General features: G+C 53.3%; 2 protein-coding genes across 2 annotated transcripts; one reads left to right on the top strand and one right to left on the bottom strand.

Annotated features, from left to right (window-relative positions):
* Positions 1-3,448: 3,448 nt before the first annotated feature.
* On the top strand, positions 3,449-6,684 carry Gnmt (glycine N-methyltransferase). Its single transcript, XM_055613174.1, has 6 exons — positions 3,449-3,682; positions 4,953-5,080; positions 5,619-5,729; positions 5,917-6,059; positions 6,133-6,254; positions 6,344-6,684. The coding sequence occupies exons 1-6, from the start codon at positions 3,477-3,479 to the stop codon at positions 6,513-6,515; spliced, it is 882 nt and encodes a 293-aa protein (XP_055469149.1). The 5' UTR covers positions 3,449-3,476; the 3' UTR covers positions 6,516-6,684.
* A 115-nt stretch (positions 6,685-6,799) lies between these two features.
* Positions 6,800-20,224, bottom strand: Pex6 (peroxisomal biogenesis factor 6). Its single transcript, XM_055613168.1, has 17 exons — positions 19,284-20,224; positions 17,094-17,257; positions 16,638-16,721; positions 11,765-11,867; positions 11,555-11,688; positions 10,901-11,012; positions 10,383-10,591; positions 9,806-10,001; positions 9,561-9,637; positions 8,908-9,040; positions 8,625-8,830; positions 8,439-8,500; positions 8,184-8,292; positions 7,785-7,901; positions 7,587-7,664; positions 7,347-7,486; positions 6,800-7,155 (listed from the first exon to the last, which is right to left on the bottom strand). The coding sequence occupies exons 1-17, from the start codon at positions 20,163-20,165 to the stop codon at positions 7,019-7,021; spliced, it is 2,943 nt and encodes a 980-aa protein (XP_055469143.1). The 5' UTR covers positions 20,166-20,224; the 3' UTR covers positions 6,800-7,018.
* Positions 20,225-21,434: the final 1,210 nt, after the last annotated feature.

Below are 21,434 nucleotides of genomic sequence, written 5' to 3'. Positions count from 1 at the left end.
CTTAAACTTCAAACCCCCCTGCCTCACCCTCAGGTGTGCACCACCACACCCAGCTCAAGGTTCTAACACCCACACTGTCAGTAAACAGATTTTCTCTCAATGCAACAACTTATAGCCAGGTAATTGTTTTGTTTTAGTTTAAGGTAAATAAGCTGTTTTTGTGAAGAATGCACCTTTAGTGTGAGAGCGCATTATCCCAGCATTTAGGAGGTGGAGGCAGGAGGATTGCTGCAAGTTCAACATCAGCCTGATCTGTATACAGGTTCTAGGCTAGCCAGCTACAGAGTGAGACCTAGTCTTCCTCCAAAATCAAAGAAAAAAGTTGTATCTTGTATGGTTATACACCTGGAATCCCAGCATACAAGAGGCTGAAGCAGGATTGCCTGGAGTTCCAGACCTACATAGTGAGAGCCTGTCTAAGGAACAGGATTGAGAAAAAAAAAAAAAAAAAGCCTGGCCTGTGGAGATGTAGCACCACAATAACACTGGAATGCTGCGTCCAACTAAATAACCTCACAAAACTCACAAAAACACAAAACTCACAGAAACCATGTGCTGGGGGGAGGGAGAGCCCAGCCTCACAGAGGTGGTGGCTCCTGCCTTCTTGAAGAGAGTTCACAAAGTGCTGCTTCCGTTTGAGGAGAACATTTGTTCGGAGGCATTGTCTCTGTAGTCTAGGCTAGCCTGGAACTTGCCACGGAGCCAAGGTGCCTTTAAAATCCGTGGAGTTCTTGCTGGCCCAGCCTCCTGACATGTGTACCATGTCCAGGTTAATTATTCTTTCTTGATTTTTGGGTTGTTTTCACATTGTTGCACAGGCTGGCCTTGAACTCCTGAGTTCAGGTGACTTCCTCCCTCAGCTTCCTCAGTAGTTAAGACTGTAGGTGTATGGCAAGGGCCAATCGTGGACATTTAAGCTGGTATGGTGTCTCATGCCTGTAACCCTAGCATCCAGGAAGCTGAGGCAGGTGCTTGCTTTCAAAACCAGGCGCTCTCTCTCTTTCCATATATATATATATATATATATATATATATATATATATGGAAAGAGATATATATACAGATGTATATATATATGTATATATAAAGAGATGTATATACAGATATATATATATATATATCTGTATATACACACACACACCACACACACACCACACACACACACATATATATAAATATATATAGTTACAGTTTTATATATAGACCAGGACAGCCAGAGCTACATAATAAGATTATTTAAAACAGTGGTTCTTAACCTGTGGTTCACAACCCTTTTGGGGTCACCTATCAAAATCTTGCATATCAGATGTTTACATTAGATTCATAATAGCAAAATTACAGTTATGAGGTAGGCATGGGATAATTTTATGGTTAGGGGTCACCACAACAGAAGGAACTGTATTAGGTGTCACACCATTAGGAAAGTTGGGAACCACTGGTCTGAAACTACAAGCCAGCAAGATGGCAACAGGTAAAGAAAGGCACTTGCTGCCAAGAGGACCTGAGTTTGATCTCCGGAACCAACATGGTGGAAGGAGAGAACCACCTCTCACATCTTGTCCATGTGTGGCATGTTCTTTTCTGAACACACACACACACACACACACACACATTTTTTGGTTTTTTGAGACAAAGATAGCTAGCCCTGGTTGTCCAGGAACTTACTCTGTAGACCAAGCTGTCCTTGAACTCACAGACATCCACCTGCCTCTGCCTCCCGAGTGCTGGTTGATGATGGCACACACCTTTAATCCCAGCACAGAGGGAGGCAGAGGCATGCAGACCTCTGTGAGTTCAAGGCCAGCCAGGACTACATAGAGAAACCCTGTCTCAAAGAAGGAGGAGGAGCAGGAAGAGGACCACAAGATGAGATTTGAAAAGAAGTCTGGAGTTGATCTGTTTGTCCCAAGAATGTTTTGACAAGTGGCATTGGATTTACTTGAAATTCCCAAATACAATTTTTCCTCTCTCCTTCCCTCCGCAGGGACTGATGTAGCCTGGATTGGCCTTGAACTTTAGCCTAGAATAACCTTGACCACCTGTTCTTGACAGGTGCGAACCATCACACTCAGCCTGCAGAATCTTTCTGAGCCTAGTGTCAGAGACCTGTCAGCAGGGTCAGTGAGTCCCGAGGCCCACTTGAGCATGGACAGAACCATTTGAGATTGGCTCTGCTGGAGAGACAGCTGAGCCGTTAAGAGCTGCAGCGAGAGTGGTGCACTCCCCAGCCAGCGGCAGATGGATCTCTGAGTTCAAGGCTAGCCTGGACTATACAGAAACCCTGTCTTGAAAAACCAAAAAAGAGGGCTGGAGAGATGGCTCAGAGTTTAAGAGCACTGGCTGCTCTTCCTAAAAGTCTTGAGTTCAATTCCCAGCAACCACACGGTGGCTCACAACTAACTCCAGTTCCAGGGGCTCTGATGCCCTCTCCATGGGCACTGATACATAGGCAGTCAGAACAACCATACAAGTTATTTAAAAAAAAAAAAAAAAGTTAAAAGTAACACAGCTGTGTGCGTTCTCCCAGCCCGAGTTCTCCCTACACTGGAAAGGGAAGGGAGGCTCCTTCATTCTCACACCTGTGACTAATCTTTGTGGAGCTGGAAGTGTATGGGCCGGTGGGGAAGGCTTTCTCCCCATGAGTCTTTGCTTGCACTCCTCTTCCAGAACCTCTCATGGTGCTGCTGGGATCTTGTCCACGGTGGGGCGAGCAGGGAGCCGGTGAACCTAGAGACGCTGGCGTTTGGAGTAATAGTAGCCTGAGCCAGGGCACTGAGCACCTCTCCCCTGACCCTGACCCTCTCTCCCGGTCGGCACTGGCTTGGGAAGCAGGTGGGAGGCTCATGATGGTTCCCAGGCTGGCCTCCAACTCCCCAGCACAGGTAGTCCGCCTGCTTCGACCTGACGGCACCCAGCCTGTGCAGGACAGCCCAGGGGTCGGGAGGCCCAGCCTCCCCGCCCTGTGAGGTAGAGGGCCTGGGGCCTAACGCTGTCGCCCAGACCTCGCTCCGGGTGGATCCGGCCCTTGCGCTCCAGTGGGCAGATCTGCATGTCTCCCAAAGACCTTTCACTGTTCGCGCACAGCGACCCTCTTCAGCCGGTGTTCCTTCTGTGGGTGTGTGGACACCTTGCTGGGCCGGGCACTGTCCAGTTCTTCTTTGGGTAGATTTCAAAGGCTTCTTCCCCTTCTCGCTTGGAGGGGGCACGAGTTGCTCTGCTTTCTGTCAGCTCCTCCCCGCTCGTCCTAGCCACCCCGCTGCTGCTGCGTTTCCGTCTGTCCTATCCCTTAGGAAAGCCGGCTCCAGGATTGCCCGAGCGAGCCATCCCCGCTGCGGGGGCAGCCTGGCTCCCCGCCCAGGGCCCGGGGCCCAGCAGGGGCGTGTTCCTGCGCTCCCCTGCCATTGGCCAGGTGGGGCTGCCCTGCCGGAGGACTATAAGTGCGGAACCCGGGGCCCGAGGGCCACGCGCAGGCCAGGATGGTGGACAGCGTGTACCGCACCCGCTCCCTGGGGGTGGCGGCCGAGGGGCTCCCGGACCAGTACGCGGACGGGGAGGCCGCGCGGGTGTGGCAGCTGTACATCGGGGACACCCGCGGCCGGACCGCAGAGTACAAGGCGTGGCTGCTGGGGCTGCTGCGCAAGCACGGCTGCCAGCGGGTGCTGGACGTGGCCTGTGGCACGGGGTGAGTGCCCGCGCGGGCCCGGTGGGGCAGCCTCCGCGGGCGTGTGTGTGTGTGTGTGCGTGTGTGTGTGTGTGTGTGTGTGTTGGCGGCTGGAGCCTGGCCGGCGGCCCTGGCGGGTCAGGAGTCCCCGCCACCGGGGTGGAATGGGGATGGCGAGAGCACCTGTCAAAAACGACCGTGCGGGCAGGGGACCGAGAGGACCCAGGGCCAGGGCACGGGTGTGGACGGAGGAGGGCTCCACGGACGGCCTCGCTCCTCCTCCTCCTCCTCTGATGGCAGTGTGAACCGAACAGGTTTGTGGCACATTTGCGCCTCCAGGTGCCGTGCCAAAAGTTTGCGTACGGGGGTTTCAGACCATCGCAAAAGCCCGCGAGGTAAGTCGTGGTTCTCTGCAGGCGGCACTAAGGAAACTCATTCCCGAGAAGTGAAGGTCGCCCTTCGGGGGACAGAGTCTGGCTCCCACCCCCACCCAGCGCAGGACCCGCGCCCGCTCCGCTGAGTTATTTCCGGGAGCCTTGGCATGCCCAGTTCTCAGATGCACGCGTGTAGAGGGCCTGCTTCTGATTTTTTTGTTTTTAACACGGGGCTGGAGAGGTGGTTCCGCCGCCGAGAGCCCCTGCAGAAGGCGGGTGGCCCGCAAGAGCCTGAACTCCATTCCATGGGAGCTCGGCGCCCTCTGCCGGCCCTGGGGGACACACGCACACAGAGACGGGAAAATTAACGTTTTACGGTGTCGCTGCCAGGTGTAGTGGCACACGCCTTTAGTGTCCGAGCTTGGGGAGGCCTACATAGCTGGGTCTCTGTGAGCTCCAGGTCATCCAACGCTACTTAGGAGACCCTGTCTCTAATAAACAAATAAGAGGAGGCTGGACAGATGGGTTGTGCTTTTACAGAGTCCCCAGGTTTGGTGCCTGACATCCTCCCCTGGCTTCTGCACACGCCAGGCATGCTCATGATGCACAGAGCCAAGCAAGGCACATAAAACTAAATTTGTAATTTTTTTTTTTTTGAGACAAGGTCTTTCTTTGTAGCCCTGGCTGTCCTGGAACTTGCTGTGCAAAACAGGCTAAAAAACTTTCCAAAATTATTTATTTATTTATTTTGCTTACCGGGTGATAAGGATTATCACCTGAGGTCAGTAGAGATGGCCTGAGACCGGAAGCCGAGGAACGGACTCTGAAATGATGTTTGGGGGAAATGCCACCTGCATGGCTTCCTCCCAAGTTCCTCTGACTGGTCCTCTGAGCCCCTCATCTCTGACCTCATCCAGAGTGGACTCTATCATGCTGGTGGAAGAGGGCTTCAGCGTGACAAGTGTGGATGCCAGTGACAAGATGCTGAAATATGCGCTTAAAGAGCGCTGGAACCGGAGGAAGGAGCCCGCCTTTGACAAGTGGGGTATGTAGGTCCAGCCTGGCCCGGCCACGCGCTCCCAGGATCACTCTCCTCTCTGCCCTGAGCTCTTTGGGGCAGTGTGGGCTGAGTGGTTCTCCTCAGGGGAGTGCAGTTCCCGTCGTCTTCCTAAAGAGCGAGGCTTTGGCGGCAGAAGGCAGCCCCCGGTGTTACCAGTGAGGCTGGTCTGTTTTCGGTGCTAGGGATGGAACTTAGGCGTGCTGAGTTCTGACCACTGAGCTCTGCTGCCAGCATGTTTGTTTTTCTGGCTAGGCTAGGTTCGGGTGATTCTCCTGCATCTGCTTCCCTCCAGCAGGGACTAGACGTGCACAGCCATTCGCCATGCCCTGCAGAGCTGCCCCTAGCTGCCTGCAGCCTCCTGCCTCTCCTCCCTACCAAGCCCATCCGTGGAGAGCTGGCTTTTCCAGCGGTGGCTCTCTCCCACTGCACTCCCCACGTCCCTAATGTGTCCCCCACGTGTCCCTGGGGGGAGCTGGCTGCTAATGCGATGCTGCTGATTTCATACCCCTCCCCTGGCCTCCAGTCATCGAAGAAGCCAACTGGTTGACTCTGGACAAAGATGTGCCGGCGGGAGATGGCTTTGATGCCGTCATCTGCCTCGGGAACAGTTTTGCTCACTTGCCAGACTCCAAAGGTAAGCAGGCAGCCTCAGCCAGCTCTTGAGCCCGGCCACTTCCGAAGCAGGCTGGCTGGCTGCTGTGACAAGGCAGACCTGCTCTTCGCCTGTCTCCCTCAGTGCTGGCGCTTGGGAGGGACCCAGGGGGGGGGGAGTGGCCCTGGAGGCCCAAGCAGATGGTGTCTGCGGCCCTGCCTGGCACCAGGTGACCAGAGCGAGCACCGGCTGGCGCTAAAGAACATTGCAAGCATGGTGCGGCCCGGCGGCCTGCTGGTCATTGACCACCGCAACTACGACCACATCCTCAGCACGGGCTGTGCACCCCCAGGGAAGAACATCTACTACAAGGTGGGCTGGCCCCCAGTGGGGGTGGGAGGGGTGGGCGGAGCCCGGTGTCTTACGTAGTGGCTGCTGCCCACAGAGTGACCTCACCAAGGACATCACAACGTCAGTGCTGGCCGTGAACAACAAAGCCCACATGGTGACCCTGGACTACACCGTGCAGGTGCCCGGGGCTGGCAAAGATGGCTCTCCCGGCTTCAGGTACGGTGCGGTTTGGCAGGGGTGAGGTGACTGTGGCGGGGAGAACTAAGGCCAGCAGCCCTCATGCTTGGCTGGGGGCCCTGTTGCAGTAAGTTCCGGCTCTCTTACTACCCGCACTGTTTGGCGTCCTTCACGGAGCTGATCCAAGCAGCCTTTGGGGGCAAGTGCCAGCACAGCGTCCTGGGTGACTTCAAGCCTTACAAGCCTGGCCAGACCTACATTCCCTGCTATTTCATCCACGTGCTCAAGAAGACAGACTGAAAGTGGCCTTGGCACCCCCAAGACCCCGCCCAGGCAACGGAGGTCTCTGGGGTGGGATTAACTCATGTACCTACCCTAAGACCATCCCCTAACACAGACACTGCAGCTGGGTGCAGGATTGTGGGGTCAGGCAAACAGGGAGCCAAAATAAAGTCTGTGCCTTTTTCAAGCCTCCTGTGCCTTGTGTTTCTTTTGGAAGTAACATGGTGCCCATCCGTTCCCTTCCCAAGACCTTACTCTGCCCTCAACCTTGCCCTTTGGACTGCAATCTCTCGCAACACCAGCAGGGGGCAGTATATACTTTATTTTCCGTCACAGAAAGGGTGTCTCAACACTGACCCCAGGCTGCGAAGCCTGCAAGCTTCCAGGCCTGGCTCTCCTCCTGAGCACGAGGGCCTCCTCCCACTGAGGCTCATGAGGGATCTCCTGGAGGGAGGCAGCAGTCAAGTGACAGGCAGCAGGTACCTCCAGCCATGTGGGCAGAGGCAGATGGCAGGCAGCTCCTAGCAGGCCGCAAACTTGCGCTGGATGCGCTTGTAGCGGAGCAGCTCCTGCTCACTGACCGAGGGCTGCAGCCGGGCTGCGGCTTGCAGCAGGTCCTCCATGGTAAGCAGCAGTGCGGAGCTCCCCAGCTCCAGCCCTGAGGGGTGGCAAGCAGGAGTAAGGCCAGAGCCCCGATCCCAGCTGAGGCGCAGAGGCTTTGGTCAGTGTCTAGGTAGGAGAGAGACCCGAGAGCCTTCCTCCTCAGCTGGCTGTCCCTCTGAAATTCAGGGCCAGGCTTGTCTCCCGCTAGCGCTTCGTTTCCCATCTACGGCTGACAAGTGAGCTCACCTTCCTCTAGGTCTCGAACCCTGCGTTTGAGGGCAGCTGTCATGGCGTCAGAGCAGAGAGAATAGAGGTCTGCGCCTGTCAGCTGGGGCGGGCAGCAATCCAGCACGCTCATCAGGCTCACAGAGGGCTCCAACTTGAACCTGTTACACCCAACCAGAAATGGGAAAGCTGGCTCTACCTCCTCCCTCAAGAGCCTGGCACAGGCCGTAACCACCCCAAGCTCCCAGCCCTTTGACATACTTCCGTGTGATGGCACTCAGAACACGCAGCTGGGAGGCCCGGTCCTCACTTGCCCCTACAAACACCAGCTTGTCGAACCTTTAGAGAGGTACAACCAGGAAAGGCCTCAGGGCTGGCTGCCACGAGGGGTGAGGGTGCACAGGATAGATGTCAAAGAACGGAGGGGCCTGGAGGAGGAGGTAGGCCCAGGACACCCACCTGCCAGGCCGCAGAAGGGCAGGGTCCAGGAGGTCTGGCCTGTTGGTGGCTCCGATCACAAACACGTCCTGCGTGCTGTGAAGCCCGTCCAGCTCAGCCAAGAGCTGAGACACCACCCTGTGGGAAGAAGGCCACGCTCTGCCAGAGTCCTCGTGGCCTCGGCCCGCCAGCGCTTCTCTCTGAAGGCTGCTTCAGCAAGGTCCCCTGCTGCCCACCTACCTCTCCACACAGGCAGCCCTCCTCAAAGTTCTACCCCCAAGTCCTTTTTCACTTCCCTTCCGCCAGTGCTGGGCCAGAAGGGCAGGAACCTCTATCTTAGAACCCTGACCTGGAGCCTGATTGTGACTAATCCCACCCACATGGGATCCCAGACCTCCATTCCCGCTCTGAATCCCTGACCTGTCCATCACGCCTCCGGAGTCTCCACTCCGCCCCCGGCTTGGAGCTAAGGAGTCCAGCTCATCGAAGAAGATGATGCATGGAGCGGCAGCCCTGGCCCTGGCAAACACTGAGAAAGAGGCTTACGGGAGGGTGTTGTCAGGGAGCTTGCAGCCAGGGGAGGATGGGCAGCTGAGCCCAGGCTGGCACCCAGCTGGGCTGGGCATGAGCAGCAGCTGGGGAAGGTGGCACAAGGGCCGCTCCCCGCCCACTCACCTTCCCGCACGTTCTCCTCACTTTGGCCCACATACATGTTGATGAGCTCTGGTCCCTTTACACTGAGCGACAGAACGGGTGAGTGAGGCCCAGCAGGCACCTGTACCATTGTCCTCTCTGCCCTTCCTTCCCCACCAGCCTGATGCGGCCCCCAACCTCCCACTGGGCCCTCCAAGCCCTGCCAACCTGAGGAATGTGAGACTGCACTCAGTGGCCACTGCCTTGGCCAGGAGGGTCTTTCCAGTGCCTGGAGGCCCATGGAGCAGGAGGCCGGAGCGCCTCAGGCCCAGGCTTAGCAGCTCAGGATGCTCCAGAGGCAGCTGGATGGTCTCCAGGATCTCCTTCTTCACATCCTGCAGCCCCCCAACATCATGCCAGGACACTGACGGGATCTGGGGGATGGATGAGTGTTTAGGGAGGCGCAAAGAGGCAGAGCTCGTGCGCCACCTCCAAGGACCCGGAGTCCCACCTTGGGTGCTCCCACAGCTTGGGAGTGAGCTGCCTGCAGCTGCTCTAGCGCCTGGCCGAAGTCCTCAGCCAGCAGGGGAAAGCCGGCCGCACACAGCTCCCCTTCATCCTCCTCGCTCACACTGCCCGCTGAGCTATAGAGAGAAACGCAAGGCTAGGCTCACAGCTGTAATCCCAGCATGTAGGAGGCTGACGCAGAGGAGCTTTGGGAGTTCCAGGTCAGCAGGACACGGTGGCGCACACCTGTAATCCCAGCACTCAGGGAGGCAGAGGCAGGAGGATTGCTGTGAGTTCAAGGCCAGCCTGGTCTACAAAGTGAGTCCAGGAGAGCCAAGGCTACACAGAGAAACCCTGTCTTGAAAAACAAACATAAAAGGAGATCCAGGTCAGGCCTTTGACCCCAGCACACATGTGGCAGAGGCAGGTGGATGTCTATGAGCTCAAGACTAACTTGGTCTACACAGTGCGTCCAGGCCAGCCAAGGCTACATAGTGAGGCCCTGTCTTAAAAAAATAAAATAAAGGACCAGGCCAAACAGGTTATGGATCAAGACTGTCACAAAACAACAGAGAGTGCAAGAGAAGAAAACACCTCTGTGCTGGGGTTTCATTGCCTTTTCCCAGCCACCTTTACCCTGTGATGAGTTCTGCTTACCCGGAGGCTTTGATCCTGGCACAGGCCGCCCGGCTGGTGTGAGTCAGAAGGGCATAGAGGTCCCCTACCACAAAGCCCTAGGGAATTAAACAAAAGGACACATGGGCAGGGCCCGTAGGGTCTGGAGCAGCTGGAGCGAGCGTGGGCTTTGGTGGTTTCCGGTTTGTGGGGCAGCAGAGACAAAGTCCTATGTGTGATAACAACCTGTGATGGCCCAGGGAAAAAGCACCGGTGTAGATACTCACTGCACAGCGCCGTGCCAGCTGTGACAGGTTCACCTCCTGGCCCAAGGGAAGGTGGGCAGTGAGGGCCTGCAGGACACTGAGCCGCTGGCCCTCGGACAGCACCGGCACCTCGAGCTCATGAGGAAAGGCCGTCTGCAGGTCAGCGGGCAGGTCCTGGGCGCAGCTTGTGGTGGCCGCCACCATCAGAGGAGGGCAGCTGCAGACAGAGATGGGCCCTGAGTGCAGGAATGGCCCGGCAGCTCCTTTGTTTGGTGCGCAGGTATGGGGAGGTCTGGTGCTGGGACTGACTGGGTAGAGAGGAGCGTCATCCAAAGTCCCGCCACTACCCCTTAATGGCGGGGACACCATTAAGGGGGGATCTGCGCTTCACTGGGGGAGCTCACTGAGGGCAAGGGCTTCAGCCTAATGTTTCCTCCAAACTGCCAGACTGCACCCTCCTAAGAATTCAGCCAGGTGAGAGTTCGGGAGTCAGGTGAGAAGCTAGCAGGGAGTCAGGAAGTGAGGAATGAAAGGGCGGAAAAGACTTAAGAGGGAGGCTTCCCCCCCCCCCCCCATAACCCGCCTGCTCTAGAAATACCTGCTGAGAGGGTCTTCATCCAGGAGAAGGTGACGCAGCGTGGCCACCACCCGTGCGTCCTCACCCAGCCCGTCACGGTCTCGGCCCAGAAGGTCCACAGCTGTCAGCAACAGGACTGCAGGCCTGCAGCGGCGGGCCCGGGAGAAGGCGGCCTGCAGCTTTGTCTCCGTGGCTCCGCTGGTGTCCGCACAGAGGCTGGAGCAGGGCACCTGGTGGAGACACCAGATAGTTCTGTGAGAACCGGGCAGAGAGGTGGGAGGGGTCGAATGACGCAGGCTACCTTTGCTTTGTAGAGCAGGGATGGGGGGGAGGTGCACCACGCAGGTGGTGGCTTTGGAATGTGCAACCCTGAGACCTCTCAGTCCTGAAAGGACCTCTGAGTGTCGTGGGGCTACATAGCGGCCTGGACTACTGCGCTGAAGTGTTAGGGCTCCTACATGGTGATGAAGGAACACAGAGAGAGAAAGGCAGAATTTGTGCTGAAGGGAAGTGGTTGGGCTCTCTCCAGGGGCCTTCACCTTCAGTAAATGGAGCCCGAGGCGACTGCAGGCCGCAGTGACTGCTGTGGTCTTCCCACTGCCTGGAGGGCCCCGTAGAAGCACACAGCTCGTTCCCGTGAGCAAGGTTCCTCTGCAATTAGAGAACAGATACTGTATCCCCACACAGTTTCTGCCCAAATGTTAAGACCCCAGTAACACAGGGACCCTTGGATCTCAAAAGCACCCCGTCTCTCCTTGTGCCTCCCTAATCCATTCAGACCATATCCATGCGGAGGTCTTGTCTCTCACGCCACCTCTAGTATCGGGCAAAAGCACAAAGAGTATTCCACAGCCACAGACCACTGTGCCTTCAGTGAGGCCAGCTTGATAGGTCTGGTCTGAAGAACATAGGGAGGGGTCTGGGTTTGGACTTGGGGTATCGGAGTGGGACACTGTGCCCTTCAGGGACGGAGTGGTAAAGGCCAGGATGGATCATGGGGCCCCCCAGCAGAAAAGCAGCCTCAAAGACAGTGAGTGGCAAGGGCCTGGACCAGGTGCCCTGGCTTGAGGACCCCAACTCTAGCTGGGAGTTACCAGCTGGGAGTTACTTTCCTGGATGCTACTCTGCAGGGATGCCCCGAGCAGGCCCTTCTCACAGCCTGGATTTACGCCTCAGGGTGCGGCCTCACTCACCCAGGCTGCAGGTGAGGCTTCAGGACTGCGCAGAGCTCATTTACCAAGGCCTCCAGGCCTGGAGGAGACAAGCTATCCCAGGGAGTGGACCTTCCTGAAGGCAGCAGAGGAACACGACTCAGGACAGAACCTGCCTGTGAAGGGTAGGAAAAGCCCAAGGTTCTCCGGTGCTCCAACTCCTTCGCAGGTCTCTCCCATGCAAGGCCTTACCATGTATAAAGAGGTGTGGGTGATATCGGCCAGGAAAGCACTGGCTGGTCCATCTGGGGCTTCCCCAACTGTTTTCTTCACTTTAACAAACAACTCCCGCCACCTGCAAGAGAGAGGACCGATGCACCCAGGACCTAGAGCCCACGTCTGCCCCTCTCCAAGAGCAGGTGGCTTTCTCACAGAAGACAAACTGTAGGAGCAGCACAGGTCAGTGCCCCGAGACTGATGAGGCAGGGCGAGGGACTGCAGAAAGGCCACCGTTACAACCATCAGATGGTCCCGGAGGGCATTTCTCCAGGCATATGGCCTTGCCACCCACCCCAAAGAGGTGAAGTCGCCATCAGGAAGTGTTGCAACCTGTGGCCATTTCCAGTGGCTTCAGCACTGTCTCTCTCTCCTACATGTCTGCATTAGGGTCCAAGATCTCAAGCAGAAGTGTCCCCTGTTTCTTATTGAATAACCCAATACATTCTAACTAAAGCTAAGTTCTTTAATAAAGGCATCTAACGCTAGTCCTGGGGCAGCAGAGGCAGGAAGGTCAAACAACAGACCGGGCCGCACTCCAAAGTAAGAAGAACAATTCTCTAGTCTGGAATTATCTGTGGAGCTTTAAAAAAAACAAATATTTTTCACGTGCTCTCTGAGTCCTTTCAACACACGGGTGGCTGCCAGGATCTGGGGAACAGCGAAAGAAATGGGAAATGATTATTAGGAGGTAGAGTTTGTTTTTGTGGTTAGGAGAGTTCAAGGATCAGAAATGTTTGTGCAATTTTGTAACTACAACAAAAACCACTGAGTTGTGCACTTGCTTATTTTGAGAGAAGTCTCTCTCTCTCTGTCTCCTCGAACGGCCTCAAATCTATAACCTCTGTTATGTGACCCTCTGTCTCAGCCTGTCAAGTAGGTAGATGCTGGGTACATGCCACTATGACCAGACAGATGAACTGTACACTTTAGAAAGGCCTTAAGTGGTACGGAAACCCGTAATCTCAGCAGTCTGGAGGCAGAGGCAGGAGGACCTCTGTGAGTCCAAGGCCAACCTGAACTACATAGCTAGTTCCAGGACAACAAGGACTACATAGAAAGAAACTGTCTCAAAGACCCCTGACCCCCCAAAAAGTGTAAGAGGTGAGGTTGCAGTCAAAGGCTTCTAGTCTCAGAATCACACTGCATGTCCCCTCTCACTTTAATTTCAAAAATTAATACTGGGCCAGACAGACTGCTTAGTGGGTAAAGGCCTTGTTGCCAAGCCACGGACTACCGGGGTTAAATCCTTGGAATTCACATGGTGGGACAGAAGCAACTCCCACAAGTTGCCTTCTGAGCTCAAGCTCCTGTCACGCATTTTATAAATAATAACATAAGCTGGGCCTGGTGGCACATGCTTTTAGTCCCAGCACTCAGGAGGCAGAGGCAGGTGGGTCTCTGGGTTCGAGGCCAGCCTGGTCTACAAGCCATGTCAGCCAGCTGTCTCAAAACAAAAACAAAAAACAAAAAAACCCATAAAAAAAAAAATAATATTACTTCATCCGTTGAAAGAAAAAGATTGCACAGACCCTAAGCTCATCCTGATTCTAGTTCAATAGGTCTGGGGTGTAAATCTGTATTTTCTGCAAAGTGGAGGCAAAGCCAGGGCTGAGCAGTCTTTAATCAGTGCCACTGGGCATCAGAGGTATTTGGTACTAACTGGGAAGAGGGCAAGGGCAGGCAGCAGCTAGCCACTCAGGCTGCCAGAGACATGTGTAAAAACACTCTTCCTTTTAACTTGTAGGCCGAGAGACACCAAGGAACAGACCATGCTCGGGCCTCTCGAAGACCCACCGGATGCAAACTCCTCTACCCAAGATGTCATATAGTTGCCAAGCTGCCCACTCTGGCAGCAAAGGTGGGTGGGGGCCACTTTAAAGTAGAGGAAGGTTTTTGTTACAAAATTCTTTAAGTGAGACTAGGGATGGCTCAGCTGGTAAAGTACCACCCCCAAAAAATATGGAGACCACAGTTCAGAGCCCTAGAGCCACGGAATGGTGGTGGCCATCTGCCCATCATCCCAGGAAGCACAGGAGGAAACTGAGAATCACTAGGGCAGGCTGGCTAGACAGACTAGTCTAAACAGAGTTCCGGGTAAAGTGAGCAACCCTGCTTCAAGACATAAGTGTTGGGGGTGGGTCTGATGCTTGTATTTTGATGCTAATTACTGGCCCTCCAGATCTGGTTACCACCTGGATACACCTATCCTTGTGTAAACCTGCCTAAGACAATATTCCTGATTGGTTAGTTCCTGCCTGTGCCTGGGCAGGTGGAAGGAGGTAGGAGACTAAGGTTCTTGGGCTTTGGGGACCCGAAAATCACAGTAAGGAGAAGGAAGAGAGGGAGGAAGCCATGGTAGGTTAGCAATGAAAAAGAAACCACGTGGGCTGGGAAGAAGGACCCCGAAAGTGGCGTGGAAAGGAACAATCAAGATGAAGGATAAGCAAGTATTTCTAAGGTTAAGAACGGGAGGTAGCCCAGATAAGGATGGTTAAGGCAGATGGCAATGGATGGGGGCTGGGAGGTGGGTGGTGAGGTTATTGAGATAGTGTAGGTGGAATTATTTGCCCAGCCCAAGATGTTATAAAGCAATTATAAAATTGAACAGATGTCTGTGTCTTACTGATTATGATAACGGGTTAAATAATACCACTGTAATAATTATAGGGCGGATAATAATAAAGTTATTTATCCCAATACCACTTATTTTCAACAACATATAATAAGCTAGAGAGCAACTGAAGACCTGTAATGCCAACCACAAGGCCTCCACACACCTACAGTTGCACGCTCAAGCATCACACTCAGACGCATACCCAAAACAATAAATTTCCTCTGAGTTATGGTTGGCAGTGGCCACAGTTAAAAACTAAAACATGAGGAAAAGTATGTGCTTGTGTATTAAACCAGGAGCGTGGGGCGTGCCAAGTGATGGCTGTGTGTGAACTGTGCTCTCGCTCAGAAAACTACCTTACTGTAGCTCAGATGGGGTACAGCCTCGCGCCTCTATCACGTATCCTGTCAGGACATTTTGGAAGCACTGCACAGGAAAGCAAGGAGGGACGGCCCTGTGGGGAGTTAGGAAGGGAGCTCCTTCCTCAGTGGTGGCGGCGGGGGAGGGGGCAGTGGAGCTGATGACTCCTATGTAGCTTTGGTTTGTGAAGCAGAGTACAAAGGAGGCCGAAGAGGGTCCATCAATGATGGGATTCCTTTTTAGGGAACGGAAGGAGCTCTCTGGGGCCCAGGTGGCCTAAACAGTTCTATCTGGCCCTGGACTCTCCTGCCTACTGTCCCAACCCTTCGTTCCTCAGGAAACATGAATAGCACTGTGCTCAGCACCCAGGAGGCAGGTAGGTTTCCAGGGCTGGGTCAGCAGCAGTGCAGGGAATGGCTGGCTGCTGTGTCCTTTGAAAGGATGATGTGTGGGTGGTCTGCAGTTTTTCCACAGAAGATTAAGTCAGCGGCTGTGAGTTTAGTTTAGTTGTAGAATGTTTGCCCAGCATGAAGGAAGTCTTCATGCTTGAGCCAAAGACCCACATAAAATGGTGTGCAGTCCTATAAATCTCAGGACTCAGGAGGTAGAAGCAGGAAACTCAAAAAGTTCAAAGCTATCATTTTGAGGTTAGCCTGGGCTATATGAAACCCTTTCTCAAAAAAAAAAAAAAAAAAAAAACAAAAAAACAAAAAAAAAAAACAAGCAAAAAGCAGGGCAGAGCTGGCACACATCTTTAATCCCAGCACCTGGGAGGCAGAGACAGGTGGATCTCTCAGTCTGAGGCTAGCCTGGTCTATACAGCAAGTTCCAGGACAGCCAGGGCTACACAGAGAAACCCTGTCTCAAATCCCCAACTCTTCAAGAAAACAATAACCCAAGTCAGGCTGCGCATGATGGTGCATGCCTTTAATCCCAGAATTTGGGAGGCAGAGGCAGTTGGCTATCTGTGATTTTTCAGGCAGGGCTACATAGTGAGACCCTACCTCAAAATAAAACAACTAATTCAGGCATCTGAGCTGGGTCAGGAGGCTGGGTCAGGAGAATGCTCCAAGTTCAAGGTCATTGGGGTCACGTATCATGTATGCAGGCACCCACCTTGAACTACAGAGCAAGAACTGGACTCAAAAGGACAACACTGTATACACAGTACCAGCTCTAAGGCATTTGTTAAAACTAGAGAGCCAGGGGCAGGAGACTGGCAAGTACCAGCCTAGATGCCAGGCCCCCGAGTGTGGGCCAGGGTTACTAACGTTGCCTTCATCTGAGCACTGCTGTCTTCAGATAGGAAGCACCAAGTGCCAACAAGAACCAAGGTCTGGATGTTGGCAAAGATGAGGCAGGCATCCTGCCAAGTGTCTTCCTTGCTATAGGTAGGACACAAGATGAGGCAGAAAACCTGCAGATGATAGCTGCCAAAGTTGGGTTACCCTGTCACTTGTGCTCCCCTAATAAAACACGAGTGGAGTAGTCCTCCCTTAGAGTTCCTGACGCTATTGAGGGTTCTCTTTTCCTTAATAAATCTGTGTTTGTTTGTTCCTGCTTTTTCCAGACAGGGTCTCTCTGTGTGGCCCTAGCTGACCTGGACTTGCTTTGTAGATCCGCCTGCCTCTGCCTCCCAGAGTGCTGGGATTATAGGTGTGCAGCACCGCTCCTGGCTTTAGGCTGTGATTCTTAACCTGGCTTTGGTTATGTCCATATGGGTACCAGAGAGTGTGTTTCCTTCTCTCTCACTCCAGCAATTAACAAAATATCCTTTGGCACAAAATTGCCACATACAACCTGTGGGGAGAGGAGACTGTGGAACTACAGTCGGGTTATGACTGGGCTATGGGTAAGGAGGCAGCTGCATACCTGGGCAGTTTCTCCAGGCTTCCTTCCAGGGTCTCAACTTGCCCAGCCGTTGGTACACACAGAACATCCCCTTCCTGGACCACCCTGCAACACATCAGTGGCCTCAGTCAGCTCACAGTGGGAGTCAGGAGTAGGTGCCTGACACATCTGGCCTATTCCAATAAGATCCACAGCTTTCCAAGCAACTTTCTAGGGGGCAATTAAGACTTAAAATTGAGACTAGAGATGAGAAGAGCTCCTGGCTCTTCTGGAGTTTTCTTTATCCTGTCCTTTTTTTTTCCTCTTAAAATGTTCAAATTCCCCTCCTGGTTATCTCAAGACTCCTTGCCACAGTCCTGCCTACAGTGCGGCTTCCCCTAAGCCAGCAGCCATGGGGTACCCAGACCTGAGGCATGGGAGAGGAGGCGGGGGCCAAGGGGGGAGTATTCCTTTCCTTAAAAGGTCTAGGCGGCTAACCTGGGTGTGTGAAAATGCTGAGAAAGAACATGGTCATAATTTCCATTAGTGCTGCAGTGAGGTGAGGAGACAACTTCAATGTGTAATTCTCGAGCAAATGGAGGCCCAGGCATTGGTGAACAGCTTCCTTTTTCTTCAGGGGCGACAGAGCCTTCCAGATACCTCTAATGGAGAAACAATGGCCACCTTACAAACTGCAAGGACTCGTAAGGCTGCAGGCTGCTTGCTCTCTTAGCAGCCTGTGTTCACATCTGTCTTGTCTGCCCCATGTCAAGGCTAGTGACCTGAGGCAGCCAAACTGCAGACCAAATCTATTGTCCTTAGAAAACCAAAAGCTCAAGTCTGCTGCAGTAGTGCAAGCCTGTTGTCCCAGCACTCAGGGAGGCAGAGGCAGGTGGATCTCCAAGTCCGAGAGCAGCCTGGTCTACAAAGTGAGTCCAGGACAGCCAAGGCTACAGAGAAACCCTGCCTTGAAAAAAAGAAGAAAATCAAAAGCTCTCCTTCTAATGTGTACCAGGAAGCCATGTCAACTCTTCTTGACTTCCAAAAAGCTGCCTGTAAAGGCTCTTTCTGGGCTTTTGATACCTAAAGAAAACGCCAATGAGGTGCAAAGAAACGTATTTCTGTAAGTCCCGTTTTTCTGTTTGAGACAGGGTTGCATTTAGCCCAGACTGGTAGCTGTTAGTGGGAGTGCTCTTGAATTCCTAATCCTGCCTCCACCTCCCAAGCGATGGGATTACAGGCAAGCACCACCAGGCCCAGCATCTACAAGCTCTTTGAATGATGCTAGCCAGTGACTAAAATGACACTGAGTGGGCTTTGGTGAAGACACTGAATTCTGGCTGTGGGAAAAGGATATAGTTTTGATATCTCATTCCATAGCTCAGGTGGACCTTCAACTCAGTGATTCTCCTGCCTCAGCTTCTCAAGTTCCAGGACTACAGATAGAAGCCACCGCAGCCAGCTTTTGATATAGTCTAACAGAGGTAAAGAGCTGGTTCAGCTGAACGAGCTTCACAATACCCACCTTCTTCAGACAGAAGGAAACCCACTCACTGTTATTCTCGTATGGGCAGCTTAATGGACTTGTTTAGTTGGTCTGGTTTGGGTGCTTGGCTTGTTTAGTTGGTCTGGTTTGGGTGCTTGGCAGGTTTTCTTTCACTGAGCCTCACCCTAGGCCCATCTCAGTGCTAACCGGACACTCACCTAACAGAAGTTTCTACACTGATGGACATGCTTTGTTTCTAAATATGGCTGGGAACCTGAGGGGGGTTAAATCAACTCTAGAACTGATGTTTTAGCTAGTTCATTTTAAGTGGCTACTGGCTTCCTTTGCTTTAGCTTAGAAATTAAACTGTAGGACCTTTTCCCCAAACACAATTATATTTTTCATGCGTGTGTGTGTGTATATATATATATATATATATATATATGATTTATTTATTTATACAGTATTTTGCCTGCACGCCAGAAGAGGGCACCAGATCTAGTGAGCCACCATGCTTGCTGAGAATTGAGCTCAGAACCTCTGGAAGAACAGCCAGTCCTCTTAACCCAAGCCATCTCCCCAGCCCATCACAATTGTATTTTTCAAAGGCAGAAACCAAACACTTCAAGAACTTCTCTTAAATTTAATAAGATATGTTAAATACCAGTACCAAAGATAACAAAAAGCCCTTTCAAGGAATTTACAATATGATTGGGGACTAGATAGTAAATAATCATAAAAATAAATAATCTAACAAAGATTCAAAAGGCTAGAGGGGGAAGAAATGATCATGAAAGGATTTATGAAGGTGTCACTTTTAGGCAGGCACTGGAGTAGAGGATGGTAAAATTTTATCAGATAAAGCTAGAACAGGAAGGCAAGAGAAAGCATAAGCCAAAGGTACCAAGATACTATCTATTCTAATGTAGCAACCCAGTTATTGATTAGCATAAAGTCGGAGTCTGCCCAACTGGTACTTGACACCCAACCTCACCTTTCACCTGAACACGTGAAAGCCGTTCTCATGTACCACTACACTATGGAGACACAGTATAACAGAGAACGGATAAACAAGGCTAAGAGACCTTCAGTGCCAAGTCCAAGACTGAAAGGCACAGGGGACCTAAATTCTACAGCCTTAGCCTCCCAACTCAGTTGTGACGGATTAAGAGGGCAGAAGTTGAAAAGGAAGCGTTCCTGACCTGAATTCTGAGCTCTCCCACTTGCAGGGGGTCACAGCCGAGATTAAAAGCCAGAGCGGCGGGCACATACACCAGTCCGTCAGCGAGTGGCTCTCCCGTCTGCCCCGAGCTGGGTCCCAGTCTCTCGGACAGGTCCCAGCGAGGTTCTAGGACCTGTACTTGAGCCAAATGTGGCCGGGAGGTGTTTGGGAACTCTTCGACCCGGGCCACCCATACCCATTCGCCCTGGAAGAGCCCGAGACCGCGGAGACAGCTCCGGCTCACTCCTAGAGCATCTCCAGTTCCTCCCACAACTCCTTGGAGTTGCCGGACTGAGTGGGAAACCGCAAAAGTGGATACTACAGGCGGAGGTGGGGGATGGCTGTGGTCTCTACAATCCAGGCCCAGTTTGGCCCGACCGCGGAGCTCAGTTACAGCCAGCCGCGTCCCTGGGCCCAGCAGCCCTTGCAACGCCGGCCTCGTCTCCAGCACTCGCGAACCGGGCACGGGCAGGGTCTCTCCGCGGCGCACCAGCAGTGGCCCGACTCGAGGCCCCAGGCCAGGGCCGGGAGACGTGCCGAGCAGCGCCCAGCCCAGCGCCGGAGGCCGCCGCACAGGCCGCGCTCGCACTCGCGCCCCGGGGCCCAGCGCCAGGAGCCGCAGCAGCGCGCGGCTCACCAGCAGCTGCGGAGGGCCGGGCCCTCGCTGCTCGCTCTGGGCACCGGGCCCTTCCAGGGCCGCCACGAGCAGCGCGGGCCCCGCAGGACTCTCGCTCGCCGGCCTCAGCGCCAGCACCAGGCCCAGCCCCGCCGCGGGCCACGGGCCCCCGGGCGGCAGAAGCACCGCCAATGGCGGCGTCTCTGTCGGGAAGGGTTCTAGGACGCGCAACACCGCCAGCGCCATGGCGAAGGAGAACGGAGAACCGCTCCACTTCCGGAACCAGCGATCGAAAAACCACCCGGCGCGAGAGGGGTTTCCGCTTCCGGCAGGAAAGTGGGCGGGGTGTCGTTGGCGGCGTAGGCCCCTAAGACCCGGAGCTGCGAGCGGGTTCGACGGCCGCCTCCGTAGTCGCCGACGCATGCGCCCTTTGAGTCTGCGTGTAGGCGCATTTACCTTTGCGTCTCGGTAGCGGAAATAACGTCCTCCTCGCAAGGCATCATGCCCGCCTCGTAACACGTACTCAGTAGTTGACTGATCAAGAGTGATTGGTGTGAAAAGTGGAAGGAGTCCGTTTCTCTGAGGAAATCTTAATTTGTCCCGCTCAGCCGTAGGGAACGTTGTGAGAGGGAGTGGCAGGATTATAAAACTGCCCCAGACATGCTCATGGGTATGTAGTTATGTAGTGGCTGCTGACTGAATTACTGCATGTGATTCATGTAGCCCCGTAGCTTGGTGTTGCCACACCTGTCCCAACACACCCTCCGCGAAGCCCGTGGTCCAGAGCCTTGGGTCCTTCACGTTCACTGTCCTTCTACTCACACCAAACTTTAAGATGAAGCAGTTTGCCTCTTCCCCTCAAACCCACTGATCTTCCCTAATAATGTTTGGAACCCATTCTCTATTTCTACGTTAGAGAACGGAAAGCGACAGAGAAGGAAAGGGTTGAAGGTTTTGTGATGGGAACTTAGCCAACACCATTACTGTTAGATTTCATCTTGTTTTCACTCCATTACATTCAGTGATAGGTCAATTTTTTTTTCTTTTTCTTTCTTTTTTTAGACTTTTAAAAAAAGACTTAATTACTTTTATTTTCTGTGCATTGGTGTTTTGCCTGAGTGTTTGGGTGTGAGAGGATGCCAGATTCCCTGGAACTGCATTCATGTGAGTCCTCTGAAAAAGCAGTCAGTGCTCTTAACTGACTGAGACATCAATCCATCCATCCAAAGATGATGGTGAAAGATGATAGTGGCTAGAGGTAGCCTGATTCTTTCTTTCTTAAATTTTATGTGTAGTGTTATTTTGCCTGCATGTATGTCTGTATGAGGGTGTTGGATCCCCTAGAACAGGCGTTATAGACAGTTGTAAGCTGCTATGTGGGTGCTGAGAATTGAACCCCGGACCTCTGGAAGAGCAGCCAGTGCCCTTAACCACTGAGCCAGCTCTCCAGCCCGCATAGGTCATGTTTCTAATGAACAGTTACTGAGTTTTTCTTTAATTACATTTAATTAATGT

Source organism: Psammomys obesus, unplaced genomic scaffold (assembly GCF_907164565.1).
Source record: "Psammomys obesus unplaced genomic scaffold, mPsaObe1.curated_primary_1811, whole genome shotgun sequence".
Lineage (NCBI taxonomy): Eukaryota > Metazoa > Chordata > Mammalia > Rodentia > Muridae > Psammomys > Psammomys obesus.
This window is presented reverse-complemented; position numbering and strand designations above follow the sequence as displayed.

Coding starts and splice junctions, on each gene's coding strand:
- Gnmt (XM_055613174.1), top strand. CDS start 3,477: ATGGTGGACAGCGTGTACCGCACCCGCTCCCTGGGGGTGGCGGCCGAG. Junction 3,683..4,952: donor GACGTGGCCTGTGGCACGGG/GTGAGTGCCCGC, acceptor GACCTCATCCAG/AGTGGACTCTATCATGCTGG. Junction 6,060..6,132: donor GGAAGAACATCTACTACAAG/GTGGGCTGGCCC, acceptor TGCTGCCCACAG/AGTGACCTCACCAAGGACAT.
- Pex6 (XM_055613168.1), bottom strand. CDS start 20,165: ATGGCGCTGGCGGTGTTGCGCGTCCTAGAACCCTTCCCGACAGAGACG. Junction 10,002..10,382: donor GATGAAGACCCTCTCAGCAG/GTATTTCTAGAG, acceptor CTCTGTCTGCAG/CTGCCCTCCTCTGATGGTGG. Junction 8,293..8,438: donor TGAGGAGAACGTGCGGGAAG/GTGAGTGGGCGG, acceptor CCTCTTTCTCAG/TGTTTGCCAGGGCCAGGGCT.